Source organism: Sitodiplosis mosellana, unplaced genomic scaffold (assembly GCF_009176505.1).
Source record: "Sitodiplosis mosellana isolate CC-2019 unplaced genomic scaffold, AAFC_SMos_1.0 Smas_scaffold_1, whole genome shotgun sequence".
NCBI classification, from domain to species: Eukaryota; Metazoa; Arthropoda; class Insecta; order Diptera; family Cecidomyiidae; genus Sitodiplosis; species Sitodiplosis mosellana.
This window is the reverse complement of record NW_022595244.1, coordinates 10,619,560-10,647,545: the sequence shown is the minus strand read 5'-3', so window position 1 is coordinate 10,647,545 and position 27,986 is coordinate 10,619,560. Positions and strand designations below refer to the sequence as shown.

The 27,986-nt window shown below is 36.9% G+C and overlaps 5 protein-coding genes across 8 annotated transcripts; 1 reads left to right on the top strand and 4 right to left on the bottom strand.

Moving 5' to 3' along the window:
* Positions 1 to 749: 749 nt before the first annotated feature.
* Positions 750 to 7,089, bottom strand: LOC129566019 (SET and MYND domain-containing protein 4-like). 2 transcript variants are annotated; one of them, XM_055441512.1, is made up of 2 exons: positions 6,947 to 7,089; positions 750 to 2,539 (listed from the first exon to the last, which is right to left on the bottom strand). In XM_055441512.1, the coding sequence occupies exons 1-2, from the start codon at positions 7,014 to 7,016 to the stop codon at positions 846 to 848; spliced, it is 1,764 nt and encodes a 587-aa protein (XP_055297487.1). In that variant the 5' UTR covers positions 7,017 to 7,089; the 3' UTR covers positions 750 to 845. The 2 variants fall into 2 exon arrangements, with proteins under 2 accessions (XP_055297487.1, XP_055297496.1); XM_055441521.1 differs by lacking the exon at positions 6,947 to 7,089 and adding an exon at positions 2,649 to 2,787.
* Positions 2,869 to 7,207, top strand: LOC129566005 (uncharacterized). Of its 2 annotated transcripts, XM_055441501.1 has the most exons (5): positions 2,872 to 3,741; positions 3,914 to 5,160; positions 5,251 to 5,541; positions 5,628 to 6,177; positions 6,295 to 7,207. In XM_055441501.1, the coding sequence occupies exons 2-5, from the start codon at positions 3,919 to 3,921 to the stop codon at positions 6,354 to 6,356; spliced, it is 2,145 nt and encodes a 714-aa protein (XP_055297476.1). In that variant the 5' UTR covers positions 2,872 to 3,741; positions 3,914 to 3,918; the 3' UTR covers positions 6,357 to 7,207. The 2 variants fall into 2 exon arrangements, with proteins under 2 accessions (XP_055297468.1, XP_055297476.1); XM_055441493.1 differs by having other exon boundaries at positions 2,869 to 3,741; positions 3,914 to 5,541; positions 6,295 to 6,423.
* LOC129566027 (organic cation transporter protein) lies at positions 7,145 to 13,766 on the bottom strand. The gene is made up of 4 exons (XM_055441538.1): positions 12,226 to 13,766; positions 8,714 to 9,268; positions 7,845 to 8,506; positions 7,145 to 7,747 (listed from the first exon to the last, which is right to left on the bottom strand). The coding sequence occupies exons 1-4, from the start codon at positions 12,266 to 12,268 to the stop codon at positions 7,352 to 7,354; spliced, it is 1,656 nt and encodes a 551-aa protein (XP_055297513.1). The 5' UTR covers positions 12,269 to 13,766; the 3' UTR covers positions 7,145 to 7,351.
* Positions 13,767 to 14,202: 436 nt separating this feature from the next.
* Positions 14,203 to 24,312, bottom strand: LOC129565952 (monocarboxylate transporter 10). Of its 2 annotated transcripts, XM_055441373.1 has the most exons (5): positions 22,045 to 24,312; positions 16,575 to 17,447; positions 16,221 to 16,496; positions 16,040 to 16,138; positions 14,203 to 14,761 (listed from the first exon to the last, which is right to left on the bottom strand). In XM_055441373.1, the coding sequence occupies exons 1-5, from the start codon at positions 22,424 to 22,426 to the stop codon at positions 14,727 to 14,729; spliced, it is 1,665 nt and encodes a 554-aa protein (XP_055297348.1). In that variant the 5' UTR covers positions 22,427 to 24,312; the 3' UTR covers positions 14,203 to 14,726. The 2 variants fall into 2 exon arrangements, with proteins under 2 accessions (XP_055297348.1, XP_055297339.1); XM_055441364.1 differs by having other exon boundaries at positions 14,203 to 16,138; positions 22,045 to 23,420.
* A 1,113-nt stretch (positions 24,313 to 25,425) lies between these two features.
* On the bottom strand, positions 25,426 to 27,569 carry LOC129565962 (caspase-8). Its single transcript, XM_055441384.1, has 5 exons — positions 27,432 to 27,569; positions 26,871 to 27,340; positions 26,119 to 26,767; positions 25,873 to 26,036; positions 25,426 to 25,757 (listed from the first exon to the last, which is right to left on the bottom strand). The coding sequence occupies exons 1-5, from the start codon at positions 27,567 to 27,569 to the stop codon at positions 25,625 to 25,627; spliced, it is 1,554 nt and encodes a 517-aa protein (XP_055297359.1). The 3' UTR covers positions 25,426 to 25,624.
* Positions 27,570 to 27,986: the final 417 nt, after the last annotated feature.

Genomic DNA, 27,986 nt, shown 5'->3' with positions numbered 1-27,986 from the left:
TAAAAACCTAAGGGTTTCACGCAAACTCGAAGGCCGAAGATTTTACTAAATAGCTGGAAATAAAACCATTTTATGTGTAAACTATAGATATTGCTTCTTTTTATTCATAAACTCGTATTTTTTAGAATTTTTTTAATCTAAAAATTCTGGAAGTGGGTTTTGGTGGATCCTCAGGATTGTTCAAAACCGCTCCTGGTTCTGGAAGTGGATCCTCAGGATGGACCAGGGCATTGTCAAACCCAGTCTGATCCATCCTGAAGATCCACCAAAACCCACTTCCAGAACATAATTTTCAAGGTGAATGTTGAAATATTTCGAAATAAAACGGATTTTGGTGAATCCCCGAGAATTTTGGAGAAAAGAGAGAAATATTGAAATTTTAGATGAATTTTAAGTTGCGTGAAACCCCTAGGTAAAAACTGATCAACTCTCCGATCTCGTCGCACCATATCATTCGGCCGTATTTAGTCAGGAACGAAATGCATTTACTAATGATTCCTGCAAGCTGACTTTTTGCGACATAGTACTCGGTAGTACTATCCAGATGACCAAGATTAAATTCAATAAATCTGTTTTTTTAAGTTTCTTTCTTGAAGAAAGATGAACGCGCTTCTAATACAAACCAAAAATGGCGTATCTTGGTTATTGAGATTACAAAGCTTACATCCGACTCAAACGCTAGTGAAGAACATATCTAAAGATAAAATGAAAATTTCAGAAGAAAAAAATTGTGGCGTTCGTTACATCTCTTTTGGATATTAAAATTATGATTTATTCATTATGTTTATTGTATCCGAACATTTGCACCGCAAAACCGATGGCATTTGTAACCGAATAATCTTGGGTTAGTATGCTTCTGGAAAGGTCTCCAGACCACCTAACCATTGCATCGATCGAGCGATCGTATAAAAAGAAATAACTTCACCGATTTCATCGCACCATGTCATTCGACCGTATTTTGTCAAGAATGAGACGCTTTTATCATTGACCTCCTGTAAGTCACCGCTTGTCAAATTCGACATCTTTTCTTGTAAGAAGCGATAACCTGGATCTGACGACAATTGCTTGCGTTGCGACTTTAAAGCTGTTTGACCATCGCATCGTTGGCACTTACAAGTGATGTGATATTGGCGCAATGTTTCATGTCGTTTTTGTTTTGGTTCCAACAAAAGAACCATTGAACGTCGCAGAGTTTCACCGCTCTTGATCGGTCGAATTGTGTAATAAACAAATTTGTTGTGTACCGTAATTGAATGTACATTTGGCGCACACGAATGGCCGAAATACTTTAGTATCGATCCGGTCATGGTGTGAGTCATTTTTGGTTCACGATCTGACTGCGTTTTGGCGCCTCTTTCCACTATTGTAGTTCCCTGCAAATTGTATTCGGTGACTAGGGCATGTTGACCGATGAGATGCATGAGAAAACGACGCTTGTACTCGGTGTCGAACATTGCGCCAATTTTTGGAATGTCCAAAAGCACTTTATACACAGGATAGACTTGCAGTACACCAAGATAGTGTAATGATTGTGCGGAACCATCGTATGTTGATTTGAGAAATGAACGGTAGTTCAGTTTCGGATCCGTTAAATTTGCTGGTACATCGGTCGGATCATCCATTTTAATTTGTTCAACGAAATGTATCAGCTCATCAACGTTCGGGAACATATTGATGGCTTGCAAAACGCTGCGTAGGTATTCCATATTTTCGACGCGTTTCAAATTCACACCACACTCGTACTCGTGAATTGAATCGCTTCGGCAATCATCAGAGCAAAACATGGCGATTGTACAGTTCGGACATGCTGTCAAGTTGGTGTCAGGTTTCAGGCAAACTGTACATTTCGAACCGTACCTCATATGCAAGCACGTAGTGAATGCTTCTTCGATGGCAATTGTTTGACCCACAGCAATGTCTTCTTTGGCGATTACCGAACATATTCCATCCTCATCTTGCTGCAAATTTACCACATTGGCCAAACATGGGAATGTTTCGTTCGGTTCGAAGTTCAACTTTGGCTCGTATGCACCCGATTGCTCGTTGCCCTCCGTTCCGATACACTCCATGCAATCGGCTCGTCGCTTTTCCAATTTTGACATCAAATTCTTTGGGTATCCACATTCAATGGCCATGTCGATATCAATCAGACACTCGTTGTACTTTTTCATCTTCAGAAAGCAACTGGACCGATTTGCATATGCCAAACTGATGTGCGGTGATTTTGGTTTGGCGAAACACAAGCTCTCGTTGTACATTTCCATTGCATCGGCCCATTTTCCTCGACCAAATAATTCGTTTCCTTTCATACGCTTTTGCAGTGCGACCGAATCGTTTTTGTTGTGTGTCGATGACGTGATGTTGGTTCGAAAAATGTCAACCACTTCGACTCTATTTTGATTTCCCGCACTTGGCAGATTGATTCCAATTCCTTTCGGACCCGATGAACAAATATCCACATACGGTGCATCACACCGCCCCGACTCCTTTTTCCACAGCATGACGAAATCTTTTGATTGTTTGTGCAAAAAACTGCGCTCTGAAAATAAAATGAAACAAAAGTGTTGTTGAAACAAATGACAGAACTGTCGGAAAACGAGTATCAACTGAATATATATTAACGGTTTTACTCGAAATTAATAACGTACAAAAGATCAAAACTATCAGTTTCGTGACAGAATAATTCAAATGTCCGGCAATGAATTGAATAAAATGTGCTGCAAAAGAATCTTCTTTTCAAATGATGAACACACTTCAATTGCAAACTAATGAAATGGCGTGGCGTGGTTAACTGTGATGAATTTTCAGTTTTGGTTATGTCCGAATTTTTTTTTGATGCTTATGTGTGTGTGTGTTCACTAGGGTGTTTTTGATATCAGTCGAATGAAAAGTGCCTATTTTTGATATAAAGAGCACCGAATTCTGCGTACATTGATGACATTAACACAACACATCGATTGCTATTCACACTTCCCGAAGCAAAAAATATGTGTAACAAATACTTTCATCTCCATTTCGTCGATGTTAGTTTCACATCAATTCTTTAAATTCAGATCATCGAACAGGAAGTCAACTCATTCCTAATATACGCTTCATTTCATGAAATAAACAAATGTTCAACGGAACGAACATATTATTTGTTTATTTTTCCAGTCCAGCGTTGTGCTGCATGCGTACATTCTATATTTAGGACGAACACGATGCCGCCGGTTCGTTGCAAACACATACAATAAACCGTTTCACGAAAAAAAAATTCCATGCGAAACACCAAAACACAGATGTGATTCAGTTGACCACAGTATGAATTCAATGTGTTGTTTTGGCAAGGAACAATGGCAGTTCACAGTTTTAACGCTGCTACTGTGTCGATTGCACGAAAAATGGATTTAGCCACTGTGGTTTCTGTTTCCGTATTCATTTTTAATGAAAGATCAGCAAAACTAGTGATAATCGTTTGTTCTTTTTCCACCGTAAGACAGTGAGTGTATACAATGGGACGATTTTGTGTGCTAAAAAAGCAAAGACATGTTTGCGGCGAATTTTGTTCATGTTACCGTTGTGATACAAAACTAACTGGACATTTGCAAAGTGGCACTGCTAACATTTTGACACAACGAAATTAGCGGATCATTTGACAGACTCGGTGACATCGATGAGTCGATGTGAATTTCATCATACGACCGCAACGAAACACAACGAAGCGAATCGAATTCAGTCAGACGAGTTGCATTGCCTGCTGATGTAAGACGTGACTTTGATACACTTTTCAAATTACAATTTCTCTTTCTGTTTCTTCGGTGTTTTCAATTGTTTTTTTCTTTTCTGAATTGCATTTTCAAGTGGATATATCTTTTTCATATTTTCTATAATTGTTTTTTGTTGTTTTTTTCTTCTTTTTTTGATTTCATTTCAGCCAAAATGCCGAAGAGAAAGGGTACACCACTTCGCGGTAACCAGCGGAAAAAGAAGAAAATAGTCAGCAAAACGGGTATTGAAGGAGAAATCGGCATTCTAGCGATAAAAATGACATTGAAGGCTATCGTTCGACCACAATATTATCAACAAGTGAAAGATTGGTTCACCCAAAAGTCGATTGAATGCACCAAAATCTGCGCGTTAGCTTCGCTGCTCTTCCTGTACAAAGTTAAGAGTGCCAACGAAAGTAATAATGCGGACTTCTTCAGTGGTGATGGCAACAAGGAAATTAAGGATTGTTTTTATGCAGTTTTACAAAAAAACAAAGAGAAGGAAGAAATGGTTCCAGATTTTCGTGATTTCGTGGAGAATATGGAGGCCGAAAACCGATTCAGTTGGCCGGGTAATAGCTTCTTCGGAAACCAGATGCAATACCTCTACAAGCAATACACCACGAATTTGCGCAACAATTTGGAGATGCATGCCGAAAGACGCCTGTACCAATATCTCATAATGCGTGCGTGGCAATTTAACGCTGTTTCAACTGGCCCCACATTACGCAACGATGATATCAAGCGTGCCGTGCAATGGACCATCGATCGGTATGATCCCATCAAAACAACCGACCGACATTGGGAAGTAAAGTGGGAGAAGCGCCAATTGCTTCTCGATATGATTGCGGAAATTGGCGGGCCAGAAGATAATGATGTCGCAATATACACAACATCGGAAGGAACATGGTTCAAATCAATCAACATGTGGTTGACTATGCAAATGGAGGTGGACAATTTCCACATTTGGGCTGAGGAAAATGGCATTGAAATTCCGAAGATCAAAAATCTCAAAGTCATTCCGATTCATCAGTTCATGCGACAGCACGTGAAAATGGAGACGGACGTTCTCATTCGAATGATGTCCGAAATGCGATTCAGATTACATGGTCTAATAATCAAGTACGAAATTGTGGAGGACCCCATGACGCAGTGTTGGGATGAGATTTTCGATATGCCAAAGATACATCGCCTGTTGAAATCAAACAAACGTTTCCGGCCCTACATTGCCTCGAATGGTCAAGCGGTATCCATTATGTACGAAGTACCGAAGAGTCACCTGGATCGTTTAGTAGACGATGAAATCGTGCGGAAACGGTATCGTGATGGTGTGTACGTATACGAGATTGGGATTGATCCCGGCATGCGTACCTGGAACGCGACAGTCAGACGGAATATCAAAACTGGCAAAGAGGTGAGTTGCATTTTAGTTTCAATTTGTGTTTGTGTTGTCTCAAATCGTGTGATTGAGTGCATTATTTCATTTTTTATCATTTTCCCACAGATCAACTTCACGGTCAGCTCGAAGAGGTACCATTATCTGGCCAGGCAGGGTGTTCGGGATAGGAAGGCAAAGCGATGGACAAGGCGATTTGTGGCCGAAGAACAGCATGACCGTGAACGCTATCAACGGATGCCATCGCCAAAAGGTGAAAATTGGGGGTCTTACATCGCACATCGTTTGACAATGCTGAAGAAAGGAATTGAGACGTATACAACAGAAAAATACGCCCGTCTGCAATTTGACAAATACATCCAATCAAACCGTGCAACCGATAAGATTGCTAATTTACTGGTAAGAATAGATGTTTTCATATTGGCATATTTCGTTAGTTGGGCGATTGTTTTGAATGAATAATGTGTTCTTTGTATTTTCAACAGACAAATCGCAAACCATCCATCATTCACATGGGAGCCGTTGATATGCCGGCGAATTCTCCGATCCGAATCAAGAAACATGTTCGTTGTCCAGGCAACCGTAAGTTGGCAAAGAGCTTCAGAAAGATTCCGAACACCGTCGTGCGACAAGTCAACGAGAACAGAACATCACAGCTTTGCGGTAGATGTTTCACCCCGTTCGACATAGCAACACAACGTGATCGAATGAAAGTATGCGAATGGTGCCTGCCAGATAACGATGATTGGCCACCAAATTTGCAGTTACCAACGAAAATCGTGTCGAAGAAGAGCAAGCGCACGCTGATAGCGGATCGACAACGAATGCGTGAAGCAGTGGAACAGGATCCAAATCAAGCTGAACGTTTTGTGTCTAAGGTGATTTCATACCAGAAAAACTGGCAACAAAGCGCAGCAATCGATGAGGACGCGGACCCTGCCGAGCAAGAGGATGCAGCAGAGTCACATGATCGTCGCATTTTGAAGACTTGTTGGCATCGAGACATCACTGCTGCGAAGCTGATCTTATACAAAGGTAAGTCATTGTGATTGAATTGGAATTGGATTCGGAATTAAAATTTAGAATGAAAGTGAATGAAAGTGAGAAAATATCGTACTAATAACTTATTTTTGTGTTTTTTTTTCTTTTCAGGCCACTGTCACCTCTTCGGAATTCAGCTGCACTTCATGTTCACAATTGAACGAATCAGATAGAATAAGAAATAAGAAATGTCAATTAGAATAGAATTTTTTCAAACAACATTTTTGTAATAGCGTATTACATACTGCTGGAGTCGACTTTGTGACCCAGAACTTGAAATGAGTCAGAAGAGCGTATATATGTGTTGATCGTTCCATGTCTAGTGGACTTTACGTGCTATATGCGTTATTTCCCATACACTCATTGAGAGATTGAGCACGGGGGGTTGATATCATTAAATGGGTGTCTGTTTAGTTTAAAGAGGAAACTTCCTGCACTGTTTGATGACAATAACACATACACAGCAATTGATAGTCAGACTTTACAACAGTTTTTTGTTTCGGGAAGTGTGAATAGCAATCGATGTGTTGTGTTAATGCCATCAATGTACGCAGAATTTGGTGCTCTTTATATCAAAAATAGGCACTTTTCATTTGACTGATATCAAAAACACCCTAGTGTTCACCGTGTCGGACTTGTATACGATTCAAACATGGAACAGTAAGAGTGAGAGAAAAAACAATGCTTAGCATTGCTTACCCTTCATCTCATTGAATGTGACTGTGTTGAAGTAGTTTCAGATGATTTTATACAATATACATACCTTTACTCAACAGCAATGCGTTCCATTGCGGATGACATTCGATGTCCGTTATGTCTAAATTTATTCGCATCAAATGAGCAAATATAATAGCGAATTCACATTTGAATGTGTTGATACTTCAAAGTCTCGTTCCAACTGCAGTGTCGATTAGAAATATCTCAAGATTGAAAAAATTCCAAAGAAAATAAGCGTTGCTACTTCAATTTCCAAGCGATTCATTCACTACAAACATTTACATTAAAAATTGCTTATTGAACATCACATAACCGCGTTGACATTTGTTTCAAATATTCACAGGTTTTGTACAAAATAATATATGATAACAGCAGAATTTTTTTTATCTTCATTGATTCCAATAAAATCTATACAATTCAATTCTATTCTATTAAGAAAACGAAGAACTTATTATTTATCGACATTCTCCATTGGAACGCCAGCATATTGATATTCATCGCGAACGGTATCTTTGCGTCGTTTGCCAAAGCATGCTGCAAAGAACGTATCTCCCTTGCCAAATGATTCACCGTCAGCAATTGTTTCGGGCATGGGTTGGTTATTAGTTTCTGGCAAGAACAATACCCAAGAACCTGATAACAGAGTGATTACACCGAATGTTACAGCCGGAATCGTTGGATCGAATGAATCCAACAGTGTTATAAGCGGTGTCAAAGCGCCCGACAAACGAGCAGCCATTGAACCCAAGCCCATGGCCGAATTTCGAACAACAGTTGGGAAAAGTTCGGCCGAATAATTATAAATAACAGCAAATGACCCGGCAATCATGAACTTGCCCACCATAACCTACAAAACAAACGAAACAAAGAAAACGGAGATGTAAATCAGCACGAATAATTACTGTAAGGGCTTGAAAAAAATATTATGAAATATAAATTATTACAATGCTTGTGGCTAGTGTAGTTCCTTGTTGTATGTAGGCAGCAACGATGCAGCACACGCCACCAACTAACATCAATGCGCTGGTAATCGAGCGTCTGCCCAACAAATCCAATGTGAACACAAGGGCAATATAGCTAGGCAGTTCGACGAGACCCATGATGAATAGAATCAAATATGGATTTCCATTGAGTTTGCCGGAGCTCAAACTCAATCCATAATAAGCAAGAGCATTGGCAAACCAACATAAACACACGTTCAATGTTTTCATGCGAAGATTTGGCGTTTTAAACAAATCGCTCACGCCAACCGATTCGGATGTGCTGTCATCGGTGTTGGTCGACATATACTTGGCTTTGGATAGATAATATTGTTCATCCAATGGAATTCCGTTTTTATTCCATTTAACTCCTTTGGCAACGATTTTAACAGCCTCCTCCCGACGTCCTTGAGCCCATAACCATCTTGGTGATTCATCCATCAGCCAATAATGAAATAGCAGCAAACAGCTATGTAACCCATAAATAACTTGTAACCATTTGCGGTCTGGAATTATGGCTCCCCAAGCAGCCACCAACATGATACCACCGGCAAAAGCAGCTTGAAACGAAATTCCACATGCCGTACGTTTACTCGCTCCAACCAACTCCATCGTTAGCACAAAACCTGTTTGAGAGCAGAGAATAAATGTTTTTGCTTATTAAACTGCTTTTAAATGGATATAAAATTTATGTCTCTCTCATTATTAAGGTTAATAGGATGTATTTCTTTCGAAAATACATAAAAATCAAATCGATCAAGTTTTTACAGTAATCAAAACGATAAAAACATAATGAATGATTTGAGTGGAAAGTGAATTAATTAGAAATTAACCTGTGATATAACTTCCAGCGCTTCCAAAAATACCGTATAAGTAACGAACCACCAAAAAGGGGATATAGCTTGGGATGAATGCAACGCCAACGCCCAAGATCAATTGCAAAACGGCTGACCAGCAGAAAATTGCTTTGCGACCGACCTTATCTGCTAAACCACCCAAAGTAATGGCACCCGTGAACGTTCCAAGCATATAGAGCGATTGAGCAATAGAAATCATCCAACGTTTATCACACACGAAATCCCATTCAATCGTTCGAGAACTTTGGTAATACGTTCGATCATAGACATACGATCCGCACGGCATACTTATATTATTTGCTCCGTACATTTGGCATGAACTCAACCCTCCATCAGCATCTTGAGGAATTGCCGATTTAATTTCCGTAGAATTCCACAGTGCGTATGTTGTATTTGTGTCAATGCCTTCAATGAAGCAGCGATGTTCCGGAGTTGCCCCAACGGTGACGAGTGATAACATGTGCATACCAGCCGTAAAAGCCGATAAAATGTGTAAGAAAAACTGAAATCCTTGAAATCTCCCAAATTCACCTGCGAAAAGAAAAACAACAATTCAAGAGAAATCATTATCATCCGATACAAAAATATTATCTAAATGCAGTTGCTACTAGCGAGTCGGTAGGTAAACAATTTTATTGATCTCAATCGCTTAATTTGCATTTGATTGATCATAATTGATTGGGCTTGTATCCGTCGATGATCATAAAATTGCTCGGAAAATCACTATGTTTACATCTTTCATCGCAGTGAGAGGTTTAATGAAACGAGTAAATAGACGAGTGTTCAAACAGCGACACCGATGTTGCCTTGTTTGCATCAGAAAGATTGACATGCACTGATAAATCTCATGGCCAAATAAAAATAACTGTATTAAGCCATACACTTAAAAACGAATCGTTGGCCCCGCCGTAATAAAATGGAGCTGACCCATTTGTTTACCGAAATAAAGCCATAATCTCTGTTTAATTACTTTTTTTTCTAGGCGGATTAAGTTTCATCATGCAGAAATGTCAGCAAATCGACAGATCTGTGTTTGCGTTAGCACATCAATGCTAAACCATCTGTAGTCTATATTTAATGCCAAAAGTGATAATTTAATCTTACTACCTTTTTTTCGAATTATAGTCGGTCGATTTAGAAAATATCCGAAATCATTTTTGCATCATTTGACAAATGAATATAATTAGCCATGACTGTGTACCAGTCACAAATGGTTCAATTGAAAATTTTCGCTCGAAAATTACTCAAAAATAACAACCAAATTACCATTTTGTTCTGTTTATTTTCCAAAATGTTATACAGTATTGCTGTAAGTGGATGATAATTATTATTATCATTTGCTTGCATTTGTTTTGTTTTTTGAGAGTTCAAAGTACTGATTTGAGAAACACACTCACAGCATAGACGAATCAAAGCGTTTTTTATATATATATGGCCAAGATAATGGGTCTATATCAGATAAAAAAGCGAATTTGATAAAATACTCATCTGCAAAAAAAATAAAAGTGCGTTTCGTACAAATGAAAGTAATGTTGCATATTTTGAGCGCGTAATCTGCTCAAGAATAATAAAATGCAATCTACGGAAAATATTGCTGTGCGCCCATCTTCAGTAAATGCATGTGAAATTTACGTTATTTATAAAAACACACATTTTGATGGCAACAAATCTTTTTAAAATCGTTAAATTCAAGTGCTCGTATTTTCTCTCTCTTGCATTGTGATTGGCAATAGCCGTGCTGTTAACATGCGACCAAAGTGTCGCCATACAATATTTATTCCAGCTGAGCTACCGGCTCACAAAAATTTAGTACTCTTAGCAACATCGCTAAAATGTTTTTCACTGACGAGCCGTTCATTCAAAATCTATAAAAAAAATATGTCTGGCTTCGCACGTCAAGGGTATTGAAATTATTTTTCATTGAATTTGAGCTTGACAATACTTTCGTACTACGGCATTCAATCTTGAATGATCGATCCGATTAGGATGTGTCAAATTACAACATCAATCTAGATCGATCAGATGCAGCTTTTGCACATTACGACGAACTATGACGTTAGTTTGATCTAATTGCAAACGTCGCCGATGAAATTTCAATTGGAATTTACTCCTATAAATACGTTTATCATAGTGATGTACCCCGGCTGTGAATACCTTGTATGGAATACACGTGTTAATTCAATTACAATTGCTAAAACATGCAAAAATCACTCACACAAACACATAGCTACGTTGTGTTCAATACAGTCTCTGTAAAAACGCTCATTAGCGATACAGCACATTATTGTGGAGTTACACATAGTTCATTCAAATTGTTACTTTTTTTTTGTTCAAACTAAGCTGAACTTGATAATTTGCTTCGTTTATCAGTAAACGATTTACCAATTTTCTACTCTACTTTTTTCCAACTTTGTGCTGTGGTCACGAGAACTCCCCCTATCGTAAATTCCGACAAAAACATTATCAATTTTTTGGCATTGACCAATCGGCTCGGGGAAACGGCATGACTTTGAATGAATTTATGTCTATTTTTTTCGGTTGATTCAATATAAAGTTTTAAGGTAAGACTGTTTTGGAAGAGTGACGTATTACAAATATTTATAGGTTTTGGAAATGGAACATTGAATGTGCGGTGTTTTGACAGCTTAAAATAAACTGTAAAATCATAACTTTCAATATATTCCTTATTTACATTGCATTGTGCTGAATAATGAATATTTAAAATTGACATTTATCTCCCTTTCTGGCGATGGAGGTCTGAACGGTCGGTCGTTCAATGGCAATATACGCATTTAATAGGTGATTGTGCCGCTTCAAACAAAAGAAAAATACTACGCGTCATTGTGCGAAAAAGAATTTTTCCGCTTTTGTTTTCGAATAAATGAAACAAGGTCTCGGCGCATGCTCATCACTGTAAATCGGCGTTTCGTTTTCTTCATTTGTAGAGATAGAGCGAGAGAGATGCGTTGTTTTCCACAGACGATTGCCGATTTTACCCACAACAAAAGAGCTGTAGCGATGGAGCAGAATTGAGAAAAATTATCTGTTGACGGCAAAAATAACAACCGTAGAGAGGTTTTGTGATGGCCCCAAAAAAAAAACAATAGCAATACGTTTAACGTATTTCAAATTGATCTTAAACGCGACAAAGTATATAATGAGCATGTAACCATTGAAAACGCAGAAAAATTTGAAATTTTTAATACTGCCTATTTGTTTATCCCACATTGTAAAATATTGCTAATGCGATTCTTCTGTCTTTCAATTAGGCAAAGTATTATGATGCAATAAATTCACTTTCTCATTCAAAACCGTCTAAAAAAAGAAAGGAAAAACAAACGACTGAATAGTTCCATACACAAGTATTGCTAATTTAATCGATTCAACTCATTGTTATCAACTTGTTGAAAACATTTCCGCAACTTGGTTCACTCGTTTCCATTTGAATTTTAAGCGATGACAATTTAGAGATTAAGAATGTTACTTACCGAGCTGTCCCATCAGCTCCTCTAGCGTATGATCGAGTCCCATATTGATAACCTCTGTTTAAATTGACCTCTTCAATCGAATGCAATTACCTAAAACGTCATTGAACTGACGAAATTATGCTGTGATTTTTTTTTAAATCGTTAATCACACTGTTCAGTTTCGATTGCACAAGCAAAGTACGGATTTTAATAAAAGCAATTCAAAAATCGTTCCAGTTTTTAATTTGTAAGGTTAATGAGTTTCCGTTATCCGATATTGAATACCTACAACAACACCAACAATCACAACACGGAATTGAAATACAAAAATTGGGAACACCAAATAATGTCTGCTATAAAGAGTAGATTTAAGTGATAAGTCATGAGTTTGTGACCGATCGATGCAACTTAATAGAAACTACACGTGACAAAAGTCCAACTAAAATCATTCACACGATAATGAAAAGTTATTCAAAATTATTCCAGATAATGAGTTTTCACTTTGTACACTATTCGCTTTTTGTCTGGTATGTGGCGACTGTTTGGTTTCGCTAGCAAAAATGTTTGTTGCGTTGAAATTGGTTTTTGTGCGGTGTGCGGTATGTGGTATGTGCTTTTGGTTATTAAAAACTGAAAAAAAAAATCTCCGCTAAATTGTTTCGAGGACAACGTTGTTTCAACGCCGTTGCTCACAACGAAGTGCACCTACCGATGGTAGGGAATGAATTTTATAAACTGTAACCGATACACGTCAGAAACACCGATTCCAAATTGTGCCGATTCGTCCACTTTTACAATGTAGTCGGACGTATACTGATGCGATGGTAACGCCAGTTGCCACAATGTGCGTCACCACCATACTTTCACTTACAAACACTGCGTTTGCACAAAAAGACTTGTGGTATGTTCTTTGCAGCTTTGTTGTTTTTTTTTTTCATTTTGTCGTCATACACACACAATTCACGCAAAACAATTATCGTGCATTTTTCTGATAAGATACACAAGATGTCGGTGATGATGATTTTGCCGCGTCGGTTCTCAAATTTCTTGACAATTCTCTGTATACTGAAGGTGTTAAATCCTCTAGACAGACAGTGAATGCTACGCTTGCATTTTAAATCATTTTTTTCCCTTTCAAATTCAAAACCGTACCACAATCACATAAACCGGTGAATGATAATCAAGTCACAACAAATTGCGAACGTAACCATGAAAATTATGTACACCGCATGAAAATGACGAAAAACGAAAAAATTGTGTCACGCACTTGAGTCGATGTGATTGCATCAGAATATACAGTAGCGAAAATATGGTTGCGCGCAAGCAATTTTTCTAAAAACAAACTTACAGGATCGAAACTGAGTAAATATTTATCGCATAACGAATACCAACCGCAGAGCGAAGCACATGTGGTCAAATATAGCTTATATGGAATAGCAATACACGGACGTCGTATCGCTTATATTGTGCACACAATATATCATATCTCGGTGCCAGTCAACATGCTTACAAGCCATGAGCGCTCTTACGCAGAAGTTCACTGCGAACGGCTCGCAAGCATTGCCACACTTTGAGTCGTTATCACACACGAAGAGAGAGAGAGAGAGAGATAGATAGATAGATAGAAAACTAACGGTTTTGCTTGCCGCATGTTTCTGTGACTATCAACCACTTTCAACTACTATTCACATTCGTACGCCAGAAGTTAGACTTTCCGCATATTCTAGTTTTCCACACGATTTCAACACATTCTATCCTCGGAATTAATTTTTTTTCTTTTCACTTGGAATTGATATGGTTGGATACAATAGAATATGATACGTGCAAAAAAATGAATGACTTTATTTGTTGTCGCCAGTATTTAGTTTCAAGTTCATGTAAGTTTTTCTCAGAAATTACCGTATGTCCAACGAATTATTTGCACTTACTATTTGCTCGATTTCGGGACGATCACATCGCTTCTCACCGTGTGCCAAAATGCGAATGCAATTTCATTAATGAGTTTGCAGTTGTTTTCTCGTTTATTTGATGAATATAATGATAATAATTGACGTGTAAATATCGAATATAGCAATTTTCTTCTTAAACTAATATATGGTAAAATACGTATCTAAATATCGTACTCGTTTCACGCTGTGATTGATTAGACCAATACATTTAAATATAAATGTGTGTGTGTAAATTTTAGGCAATGTCCAAGACAAATTCGTATACAATAACATTTAATTTACCTAACTAGAAAATAAGACACATCTGTTTAAACAATACATCGAATCGCTCGTTTCGCCATTTGTAAATTTGACTAAATTTAAAAAATAGAAAAAAAAAATAAGTTTCCGTATAAACAAATTTCACGAGACACTTAACACTTAAAGGCGAAAATGAGTAATCCTTTCTCGATATAATTTCTTCTTCTTCTTCCATAACTTTTTATGTAATAGAAACAACAACAACAAAAAACAATTTAAGGTGGTTGCTGCGATGCAAAAAACAAATCGTTTCATCGAATCACATGACTCTTTTTAAAGCTTGGTGTCTTGGCCATCGATTTGGAATTCTGAAATGACAATTGAAATACCCAAAGATATAATTTATGAACACAATTTTAGGAATTTGGAAAACAAAAACATATAATTGAAATAGCCATAAAGTATAAAACCAACTAACACCCAATTTGTAAAAATACTTCCTCTTTGAAATTGGTTTTATCATAAAACTACGAATAAATTAAGAATATTTGCAAGACTACATACAATTATAATGGTATAATATGGGATTTTGCTACTGTATCATATCGCAGAGATGTGATAATGAAGAATGTTGATGTTTTGATTAATCAATCACAATGTTCTCTTTACGATTCAAGAAGTTCATGGATTTCATTCATATCGAAATTCAAACGAATTTCCAGGTTGAATTTTACAGTGTAAAATAATGGATCATTTGAAAATGTATCGTTAGTTTTCTTTGCTGAAATCGTTTCATTCCTTAGCACATCTCTGGTTTTTTTCCATCACCTTTGTGAAGTATATATTTCATTTTCATGTTATTTTTGTTCTACATTAGGGTTTTGCTATTCGTTTAGTTGTGTGTTTGGGTTCAATATTTACAGCAAGCAATTAGGCAAATGCAAATGTATTTCCTCGAAAACTCAAACCATCAGCCACTGCATACACAGGTAAAATTTACTAATCGTTCACAATTGCTTAGGTGTAAAGGTTAGCGAAAAGTGCAAAGTGCATTAAATTCTTCGAAATATTGGAATCATAGTACAGCTAACGTGCCGTCCAAATAAATGTTGTCTTTGAGATAAGCTATGTACATCTTATAATGTTTAAAAATACAAACAAATACATTCAAATCATTTCCCGTTAAAATTTGAAAATAAATAAAATCAAAATTTAAAAAATTTAAATCATTAAGCATAAAAATGGTAATAACCATAGCAAAAAGCAAAATATCGACCAAAATTGCCCGTCGATTTATCAGTTGTTAAAGACTAGAGCACAAAACCTAATACACTTTTTTAGTGTATCAATATTTACAAAGAAATTTAATTCTCAATCGATCGAATAAAAGTAGATAATGAACAAATTCCTATCAATCAGCTAATGGGATCTACAACAAAGCTAAAATGCTATATAGATAAAATGGCATTATGAATGACATCAAGCAAATCTTTAATACACATAAACACCGAAAAAATAAATAAATTAAAATACACTATAGGTGTATCTACGTTTAGGTGGCATTGGCAGTGAGTCGTTTGACATATAAGCTTCTTCCGTCAAAAATTCAGAAAAATTTAAGCCATATAGTAGCGGTGAATGGATACCTGTAGTTTCGGGTGTAAGCACCGCTTTCGGTTGACCGTTCAACATTTTTTGGAATGTATAAGTGTTGCAGTTTTTCTCTTTAATATCGATTGCAATATCTTGAAGAAAAGAAAAGTTACAAAAAAATGATTTCCATGTTTTTATTTGTCTAATGAAATGTCCTTTCTACTTTTATCCTACCTTCGGTCCATGCTGGTTTATTAAGTAGCTTGTGGATTTGATCTTCGGCTTGTTTATCACATACTTCGGCCCGTCGTTCGTCGCGTATGAAGTGAATGAATGTCATTAATGAAGCACCGATCAATGCTGGAATGCCGGCCACAATGAATGATGTGCGATATGATTTGGTTTCGTCGTACAAGAAGCCGGCAATTGGTGCGCCTGCAGTAATCGGTATCGAACACAAACCAAGCAAAAATCCAATCGCCTGAGTCGCTCCCTTAGCACCACACAAATCTGCAAACAAGACAAACGAATATTTTGATTAAATGAGATTAGTTTTGCGTTTAGTCAAGCTTTTAGCGATCACATTACCATAGGCAACAGGTCCCAATACAGAGATGAAGCAACCGTCGACAACACCCATACCAAGTGCAATCACCAGAACCAAATTGAACGAATCGACGAACGGAATGGCGATGGTGAACAAGCCCATTAATATGAACGACATTTGCTGTAAGAAAATGCGATTGACGCATTTATAATCGGCAATGTAACCGAAGAACAATCGCCCCAAACCAGATGTTAGGCCAATACACATAATTGGCAAATTTTTATCACTATCTGGAAATGTCTTTTCAACGTAGTTCGGCACATGAACGTACGGGACGAAGTATCCAAGAAGTGCGATTGGCATTGATAGGGCCCAAACAATGTATCGCTTACGCTTAAAATTGTCGACATGAACAAGTGATTTCAAATGCATTTTTGCGGTACTCATCGATGATTGGCCGGGCTTACGTTTTGGCGGCGGTGGTGGCAAAAGTCTGGGCTTATAAACTAAAGAACATAGAATGACAACAATTGTACTTGTCCCAAGAACAATACATGTTGTCTGCAATCCATAATTGTCGAGCAACCATTGTAATACTTTTGGTAAAATTATGGTGAAAATACTCGATCCAGATGTAACAAAACCACTGACTAGTCCCAAATAGCGCTTAAAATAGTGTCCCAAAATTGCGATGGTTGGAGTGTATGCTAGTGCAGCGCCAAGTCCAAACATAACTCCGTACGTTAAATACAGCAAATAAATGTTGTGATACAGCTGTGATGAAAGTATCATTCCGACGGTCATAAGTACGCCCCCAATGAATGTGGTGGTTTTAAGTCCAATCTTATCGGTTAAAATTCCTGAAACCGGCGATAGGAGGAACGTTGTTCCAATCGTCAATGAACCGACCAAAGCTGTGATAAAAGGAAAAAAAAACCTATGAGATAAACATAGAAATATAAATCAGAACGGCTTACATGACTAATCCATTATATGAAATATGATAGCGCTTTGAATGACCGGTCAAACAAAACAAAATGCATTGCTCGTTATTTCTGTGTGTTCTTCTTGCTTGGAAAGTCACATTCGATGAATAAACTACACTACATTAACAATTCATTTTCGAAATCAAGTTTTTTTCTTCTTCTTCTGTTCGCGATTACTCCAGTTTCGAGCGGACATTGATGTATCGATTCGTATCGTTATAACACAAATGGCACCTCAACTAGTGGATAATATGTTGAAATTTTCCTATATTTCCTAGGATTTCAATGAACCGAAACCAACAAAGTGTTTGCATAGTTAGAAGAAAAAGCATTCCTATTTTTGTGACGACTTCATTCCAATTTTTTTTTGCTCTTCACTTCTATGGTATTATATGTCGCGGAACTTATGGTGAACGCTTTAAAGTGTACTCTGACATCGGAGCGTGATCAATCATATCATTCGTTGGCATGACCGTTTCATAGCCACTATTTGGGGCCTATAAACGCTATGTGTGTATAGTGCATGGTCAATTGATCCCATTTCGATGCTTCATTTTGTGCTGAGATATGCTCAATTTAATTAGGCGCCAAACACTAACCACTAACTACCATATCAATAGCTCATTTTTCAAAACAGATTAAAGGCAGCGAATTGAATCAACGTCAACAAATTGACTAGCTACTATAAATTCTTACGATGCGTCAAATAAAATATTCCTTCGACATTTTAATCAATTAAACTGCAATCGCAGTCAAACAGGAATTTTCCATTCGGCGAATAACAATCGTTGCGCTCAAAGAGAGTAGTAGATGTCAAATTTAATGTAACTTGAGTATAAATCAACATAATTTGCACACCGAATTAAGGAGAAAAGAAAAAACATGTTGATTTGTTGTGTTTATGTGTATAGAAAAGATTGGTGTATCACAGAACACGATATATTGCTGTACTCTTTTTACGTTAACGCAGTTGTATGTGTTACTGTTAACGTAACGTGAACAGAACGTGCACTCCGACGGCTACTTTTCCATGAGATACTCGTATTTATACGCGAACGCTATAAAAAAAAAACATTTCTACTTTTTATGGTCGAACGATAACAGCAAAAAAGAGTCAATACTATTTGTTTTCACTTAATAAATCATTGAAGAACAAATCAACAGCATTAACAGAGTTACTACCTGAAACTTTGTCTCTTGTAAAGCACCTCTGGTGGTTTTATTTGATTTAGTGTTTGACACAGTGTTTGCAAAAACACCCGTTTCTATTTCATTTGCATGAGTTGCTACTTCATTTTGTATGATAATAATGTTGAAATTGTTGATAGACAATGGGGGAGCTTCATTAATTTTACGTCAATAACAATTTTCCATTACTTATTATTTTGGGCAACAATTTCTCTAGTTATCACATTTGATTTGACTTTGATAAACTCGTTGAATGATAATTGCGTTGTCTTTCCAAAACAAGCCGGTTCCGAGAATATATATGGTACGCATAAAATTCTGTGCGTCACTCGATGGATTAAATGACAGCGTCCCTGTCTTTACCCTTTGCCTCGTCGCTGATAAATTTCAGTCAAAATGAACTACGTCTCAGCCAAAGATGCAAATTAAACTGCATTTTTTTCGCGGGCTTCGACGTGTGACTTACGAAAGAAAGAAATTTCTTGTTTTCACACATTTTAATTAAATCATTTATCTCCACACAGCAATGTGTCACAAGCAATGATTATAATCATCACAATGATTGCACATCTGAAATGTTATAAAATGAGCACATGCCAATTTGGATTCGCTTCATACTGTGTAGGTGATCGGTGAGTATGAATAGTTATCAGCAAACGAGATTTTTGTAGATTAAATACAACAGGGAATATAAACAGAACGGGAGAGTGTATGCATCAAAGTACACCTGTATGAGATAACGGCTTTTTTCGGGCGTTTTTTTCACTCTCAATACTGAAATAAAACAAATGCCGGAAATGGAATACGTTTTTCTCATCATTTTTTTTGCTTGTTTAACTTCAACAGTTTGATCTGTTCTGAAAAATTGTCTGTTTTCGAATTTAAATGCTGATCTAACCAATTCAATTCATCTAGCCTATTTCTACGACTTCAGATACTTGTGATCTCAATGGCAATGAGCTGCTCAAATCTCAACAGCCCGAGTTGAATTTAATTGATAATAATATTTACAAATAAAGCATATATAAATGGCAGCGATTCGTGCCGTTGCCAATGCCACACGATAATCTTTGGGCTCTCGCAACGAGATGCATTCTTGGTTCTCATGATTGAATTATCTAAGTAGGTGTGGATTTATAATGATGAGTACCAAATAAGAATTAAGCCCGCTAAGCGAAATGATAAATCCAAAATTCACCGTTATAGCCTCATTTAGAACAATCATTTCAAGGATCACAGTTTGAGATTAGTGCAATTTTTATTGGTAATTCATCTGAAATCGAAACAGGGCTTATTTTAACCGGTAGTTCTACCGGATTCCGGTAGTTCTAAATCCTAATCCGGTAGTTCTCAACGAGAATTGCGGTAGTTGAAAATTTACATATAATTGAAACGTTTTTCTGTACATTTTGCTTCTAACGATGCTAAAAACAGATTTTAAGCCGGTATTATTTAGAAGCAATATTATATCGTTTCTATGCATTTTGACGAGTATTATTTTAGATAACGGAGACCGCAAAAATAAACATGAATTAAAAGTGCTGCATCTGCTGGAAAGAAATCGAAGCGATTTATTAAAAAAATATGAAATGGTGATTTTTTCCGAAAAGGTTCTACTTTGCAATGCTCAGTAGAATACGAAAAAATAATGCGATATTGGAAGTAGCAAATCATTCGTGTTAATTTTTTTGCAATGCACGTGAAATTGATAGTTTAATCGTGAGCTGAGAATAAAATTCGTATTATTACAGTAAATTTGTTTTTTAAAAACCTAACATCGTCGCTTCAATAGGTTTCTAACAAACGTAACATGAAATTTTTGAATTTGGAATGTGCTTTTTTTTGTTTTTTTTTTTTTGCGAAAATGATAAGAGATAACGAATTGTTATGCTCAATAAAGTTATAGAATTAGTTAGACTCCAAAGCTTTGCTGAACACACTAATTCACTATCTCTTATCATTTTCGCAAGAAAAACGCATTTAAAATTCATATTTTTCATGATCGATCATGAGCTATTTAAATGTATATGCCCATATAGGCCAAAGTAAATTTTTCTAAAAAAAATGTGTGCCTTGCCTATAGTTTGCCGCATTTTCATCTTTTTTTATTTTTCCGGTAGTTCTAAAAATTCCTTAAAATATGCCCTGAATCGAAAATCAAGGTTAGTTACTCCAAGCAGTAAATAGTTGGCTGGTTACAAAAAACAGTCTAGGCAAAATACCAAAAGATATATCATATGAGGCTGTGAGAATGACATAGGAGGTTCATGGTTCACTTTTGCGTATTCAGAACTCATGATTCATTTTTGCGAATTTTTTTTCTTGATGCGTTTCAGAATATTTATTCCTGTATTGCCATTTTCATTCTCACAGCCTCATATGTCACCACGAGATAAAGTTTTGTTGTCAAACTTAAATGCAACAGAATCAATGGGATGATTCCATTAGTTTTTGATCGTGAGCGCGCAGTGCAAATGCTCTTGGCATAGTACGAATAAATTAAATGATTGCCAGATTAAAGACCGATTCGAGCCCATTTACAAGCAATAAACATCTATTTGGCAATGTTTCTTTCATCGCCTGTCGCGTTCTGTGTGTTAATCGCACGCACTGAAACACAATCAAACTCCATTTAATTGACTGACGATATATCAACAATAAAACCAAATTGAGCTCGAGAACAGACGCGCGACAGAATCATCATAACAAATGTGTCGTTTTTGATAAACCGTTGGATTTGCTTCAATTTGCGTACGGGAACGACACTGTGTGTGTGTGTGCTCTTATCACTACTGGCAATGTACACAATTCACGGAAATGAACACTTCTGAACCTTTCGCTATTTGAACCATTGAATGAAGTCGAAAGTAAGAGAAATTGAACATTGAAAACAACACACAACACGTTCAGTTAAATGAATTTCGTTGGGAAAAATTGGCTTTATCTTCAACCGATAAGAAAAAGGTTGGGCCAAACCGTAGATACATCAACACGTTATTATCAGCTAATAAAATTCAAAAGTCTCATAATTTTCATTTTTTTTGTGTAATTTCTTTGCAAAACACTTGAAATCCGTTATTCCGAGTGTCATTTTGCGCGACTTGAAAAGAAAAACCTACAAATAGCGTTGTAAGTTTGAACGCATCCTCTCTCTACGCTACGACATGATGTCGTGATCTAAATATAGCTGACAAATGATTTCGGGCTTAACGACCGCAAAAATTCGGTCGTCTTTTTTCTCTTTTAATTTAACGTTTGTCAATGTGAATTGAAACGAACATCAACTTTAATTGCGAAAATGAAATAACCTATACGAACTCTCTATGGGTGAACTTACATGCTTTGCTGGCCGCCTCCGGATCCCCAGTTTCGACTAAATACTCAAATACTTTTATGTAAACGGTGCCATACGTATTGACAATGCCGAATATGATGGAGTTACAAAAGAATGCACTGATCATAACGCACCAAGCACGTGCGCCACCATCAGGCGGCGGTTCACATGACGGCGTCTCGCTGATATTTAAATCAGCAATAATTTTTGTGCTACCATTTTTTAGATTAATCAAATTAGTGCCGTTGACGTCGCCGTTGGAGCAATTTTTTAATTTAGTACAAATAGCATTGTGATTCGGTTGATTAGCTGTACCGGTTACAGCAGCAACAATGCATCCATTTGGTTCGCTATTTTGTTGCGATAGTAACTGCTGTTCGGCCATCGTTGATGAATCACTTGTTGTGTGTTGTTCGCAACGAAAAATGTAGAGTAGAAATAGAGTATAGTTTGGCTAATTTTACATCAATGTCATGACCAAATGTGTGTCGCCGTGTAATTCCCTAAATCGGCGTTTGCTCTCTGTCGTCGCGTACTCTGTGTGTGGTCTAACCTCATGCAATCAACGTTAAATTGTATCAAATTGATTTTACAGACACTTTGATTAAGTTATTTGATAATAAATCATGCAGCCCAAAGGTTATTGAAATAATAAGCACACACTTCAATCTAACTGCATTGAGAGAGAGATAACAAAAACAAATGATCACTTTGGTCAGAGTTTGCTGCGATAAAAATATTTTTAAAAAAATGTGCACGAATTATCTTCTTGGAACTTCAATACACATAATAGCAAAAGATTTGATTGAACACAAAAGTGTCTAATAACTTCTATGATGGTGCATATTTCTGGATAAATGGTAACAAACTAGTTGATTGCTCGACGGTTGTCATGCGAATACCGAGGCATAACCACCAAAACAGAATTATATCAGGGAAAACCGTTCGGCGGTTGTAATTGCCTGCGAAAAGCAAAAACTCTCGTCGAGAGAAACGTAACGCGACGACTAAAGCAAGTGATCGGACAAGAGACGCTGGGGTGTGCACGGTGTAGAGAAAAAATTGAAGTGTCTATCTCTTTCTATTTTTTTTTTTCGTAGTAGTCGTCGCTACACATCTACTGGCACACACCGTAACACACTTGGATTGAAACGTGTGTATCGCAAAATACTCACGCGCAAGTTGCAACACTCACTCAGCAACGGACGCCGACAACAACAAATGATAACACTACTCACACTAAAATCAACTGATGTACACATATTTGGACAGAGGAAATGAAAAATCGTATCGAATTCTATTTATACTAACGCGTAATTATATTGAGCGCACAAGAGAGCGCCGTTAGGTCTTTGTCGAATCTACTGAATACACATGCACACTCATCAGTCACCACATTGATTTTTTCTGTTACTCAATTGCTCGATTCTTGAGGTCGAACCGGCAATACACAATTGGCACTCGCATTCGAGAAGAAGAAAAAAATGCTCAAAATAGCAATTTTACTTTCCAAACGGGAGTGATACATTTTTCGGCAAGTATTGCGTCTACGTATCGAAATGCCACGCTAATCATTTGCGTGTAATATAATCGCTTCGAATTACTTACAGTCATCGAAATGCAATTTAATTGACATAAATTATCACACGCCTAACAAAGTAATTATCGAATTGTATGCGATCAAGTACACTGGATTTAGCTTATAAGCAAATATTTTAATCACCTCAGCAAATTGAGTGCAGTGTTTATAATCATAATGTTCGTTTTGTTTATGGTTTTATTTCATCGTGTATTAACCGCAGTTGCGGTGATTGCCTTCTTCTACTTTACACATTTCTTTTCTGCCACATTATCCAGTATACACTTAGCGCCGTTGCTATCTGGCTATCTATAGAATGGAATATTATTAGTGAGTCTAGAATACAGAGGGTGTGAGTCGATGCAAATTGTCTCGATAGCAGACGGTCCTTGATCATCACCATAAGCAAGTATCGCAAGCGAAGACAACCTCATAAGATTTCTTGGTTTGTGACTTCGTCTGAACGCTGTCGCATATATCGACATGTTATGACTCGGTGTGCCGCAGATGAGTAACTTTTTTTTCATTTTGGCTGATGAAATTTTATTGTTGTGTTTCGATAGACGCCAAGCGTATCAAAAACTTACAAAAACTAACACAGTGTGTTGAAGACACACGCGATAATTGAACACAAACGCACACACATGAAGAGTGGAATTTGAATAAATACATAGAAGCAGAAAAATTGTGCGGTTGATATTTGAATATGCACGAACATGCGAGTGTGCGACGAATATTTTGTTTCTGCTTTCGATTCGTCTATTTTTTTTTATATATATGCATGCACGTGCTATCGATTTTTTTGCTTTTGAGTTGCAATTTCATCTGCGTCGCCGTCTTTCGTTTGGTTCTTACACTTTTGGCATTTCTCAGCACATATTTTTGTTTCGATTGTGTTGTGAATTGTGTAAAAAATGTGTTGAGCAACCAAAAAATGATGTATCGATTTCGTTTGATTTGTTCATTGCAAAACAGTTAAGTTTCGATAGAAAGCGTTCAAAGTGCGTTCTGGGTGATTGATTTATTAAAGTGATCTGAACTCATTTGAGAATTGCGGAAAAAGCAATTAATAATATCAATTGATTAAGATGTGAATTTTTTTTTACTCATTATACTGATTTGGACTGTTGTCGTCGTCGTCGACGCATAGATTATGAATGATTCGATACAAAAGTGTCATTGAAGACAAACAATCAGAAATAATAAATGCAATTCGCTTATAGATCCACTTGGTTGCGCCTTTCGACAGTGTCCCAAATAAATTTCAGTTGAATTTTAATCAATCGCGAACATCCATTTGTGATACAATTGTTTTTTTCATTGTTGTGGCCGTAACGGAAAAGAGGACGGAGTAACTGATTAACGATTCTAATTTCTATTTGGAATTGTGTACGTCATGTACATGACAAAAAGCAGTTTTACGCTAAGCTACGTAGCAAAAGCAGTTCAAGCGAACTAGTATGACCGACCTTTATGGGGTTCTCGATAATTTTCCCATAAGCGCATTCTGAAAATGTCACTGAAAAGGAAAAAACAACTCAATCAAGGCTCAATTTTCGTTGAAGAAAAAAACTGCAAACAATTGCAACGGCAATGTTTCATGTGACTCCCTCGTTAAATGACGTCGCATAACCAAGAATTACTGGAAACTACTTTTCTATTTGTTCATCTAATTCAATGTATACATTCTAAACATAGTTGCTAATTTGCTGAAGACTTAATCATTATTGTCGAGCAAATAATGCTCCGCTTTGGCACTAATTTGCGAATTAATTGTTGTTTTATTAGAGTGAAAACACGGATAATTAGAGCAATTATTTATTAATTTATCCAATCGATTTATGCAAATTTGTCTTTCAATCATGTAATTAAAACGAGCAAAAATTGATTTATCGCGAAAAAAATGCCAAAACACTTTATTTTTAGCTACATAGCTTAACTATTTCGATCACAAACTTATTCGGAGGCATTTGATAAATGCCAATGGAATGTACAGACTCGCTTTCAACTGGCGCTCGGGAAATAGAGATCAAGCCGTAGGGTTGAATGGAATATTGGAACCATACATTGATTATCTCTACCACGTTTGTTCAACACCTCACGAATTACCACCGTTAAAATGTCGACAAAATGTTTTCTGCGGGAGGAAAAATGCAGAAAAAAGAATTAGTACCTATAGAGTCATGTTTAAGATGAAGTATTTCATGAGTTTTTTTTGTTAAGGAAAAAATGAAAAAAGTGAATTTTCTTACTGATCAGCAAACTGCCGTAGTTTATCGCATAGCGTCTGTATGAACCAGGATCCATCCTGGGTGTGACGAATCGATGTGAATCCCGGAACCGTTGACACACAAGTCAAAAAGTCACTATATACCGGAAATGTATTCGATGGACCGTCATGGCTGAGATAATCAATCTAAAATGCAAGATAAAATCAATGAAAATCCATACACACATCAGAAGCAAAGCAAAGCAAAGCAAAAGCATTCATCCGTTACCTCTTTAGCTCTTTGCGTCTCTTCTCCTTGACACGCTTGAACCACAAGTATTTTCGGCTTTCCGATCAATCGATCCGATATGATTAGCTTTTCAATGTCCTCTATTTTAACTGGCACGCTGTTTGCACCGTAAACAATACCCTTGTACCCGTGCGACAGCACACAAATGATAACTGAATCGTATTCGATGCTTTCGTTGATAGTGTCTCGAACATCATTCAGAATCTCCGTATGCAAACGATTGGTTTTTATGCGTGTTTCATAGCCAAAGCGTCTGAAAACATACTGTAAAGCCTCAGCATCACGATCGGTACCATGACGTGTTTCCAATCGACGTTTCGGTAAAAATTCTTTGAACGCTGGATTTGTATCGAAATGGAAGCTTTTTTGGTTTATAATCAATATAATTCCAGCCGATGCCTTTCGAATTTGATAGACCGTTTTTGACTCGGGCACTGACGACAAACGTAGACTGTCGAATGGTCGTGATGTTTCTTCAACGGTTGTCGCTTGTTTGTCATCGGTTTGCATTTTGCCATTGAATTGCTTTGTGACATTCTTAACGATGTCTTTGAGTGAATCGAATTCATTCTCTTTCAGCCATTGGATGATCGGCACTAAATTGCACGGCAAATTACTAGCTTGGTCACTATTTCGGGAAAAATAAATCAGAAGATATTATTGAATTGAAAAAAAATCACTTTCATTTAAACGAAATTTTTGGATTTAAGCAAAATTCTGCATTTGCTTACTGTAACGAGCTGTTAGTTTGTCCAATGTCGATTAAATTTTCCCACAGCCAATTCATCAGATAAATTTCCAAACATTCCCCATTGTCTGAGTAAATAAAATTCCGAATACTCGGGTACTTTTGTTGCATAGAATCAATGAGTTTTTTGCTTTGTCCTACTGTCAATTGTTCGCAAACATAATAGAGCACCTTGACAATCACATGAATGTGTGACGCAGTGTAATGGTTTGTTGGGAGAAAACGTTGTTGCAATTCGGAATAGTCCAGCCCTAGTTTGTGAACGACGCATTTTACCTGAATTAAGCAAATCGCTTCGAGTAGATTATTCTTCCAATCAGCCCCAATATCCTTGGCCCATGTTCTTAAAAGGTCGGTTTCCTTCGACTTATCAAACGATAGCACCAATAGCTGTGGCAAAATTACTTTGTATTGATTTCGGTCATTAGCACACAACAAAAACATTAATGACACCTGTTGATATAAACACACAAGTGATTAGTGGAAGTTGGAAGCGTTCACATTTCAATCGTTCAGTTTTATATAACGAAAAAAAAACAAATACCTTTTCATAGAAATCCAAATCCTTCTCCAAATAAACTAAATCATCTAATTGCAAATTTCGAATTGCAATATTATTTTGAATGATTGTTTCTGTTGAAATTTCTTCACGAGCACAAGACGATGCGTCTATTGTATCCATGTTTGACGTTTTATGCTTTTACAAACCTTCGTTTGTGTATAAATCCGCCGTATAAAATACTTATCAAGTGATTCCCCGCATCCATACCAATTAACATGTTGATTTGATAACATGCGTCATAAAACCAATAAAATACATGTACAAAAAAAATCTCAAATGATATCAGCAAAAAAAATCACTTTCAAATTACCAAAGCATTGAATGCATTCACCGCGACGACGACGACACTTCATTGAATGCACTCCGTTCTTCGGTTAATGACTCGTGGAGGCGCTGCCAACCGTGCAATGCGAAACCAAGCCAGCTTGTGAGTCAGCCATTTTCAACATTTTTCATCATTTCTAAAAAGTTCTTTTGTGTGTTCGTGTGTATAGTAGTTGTGCTCCGATTAAAACGGAAAGAAAATAATTTTTCATC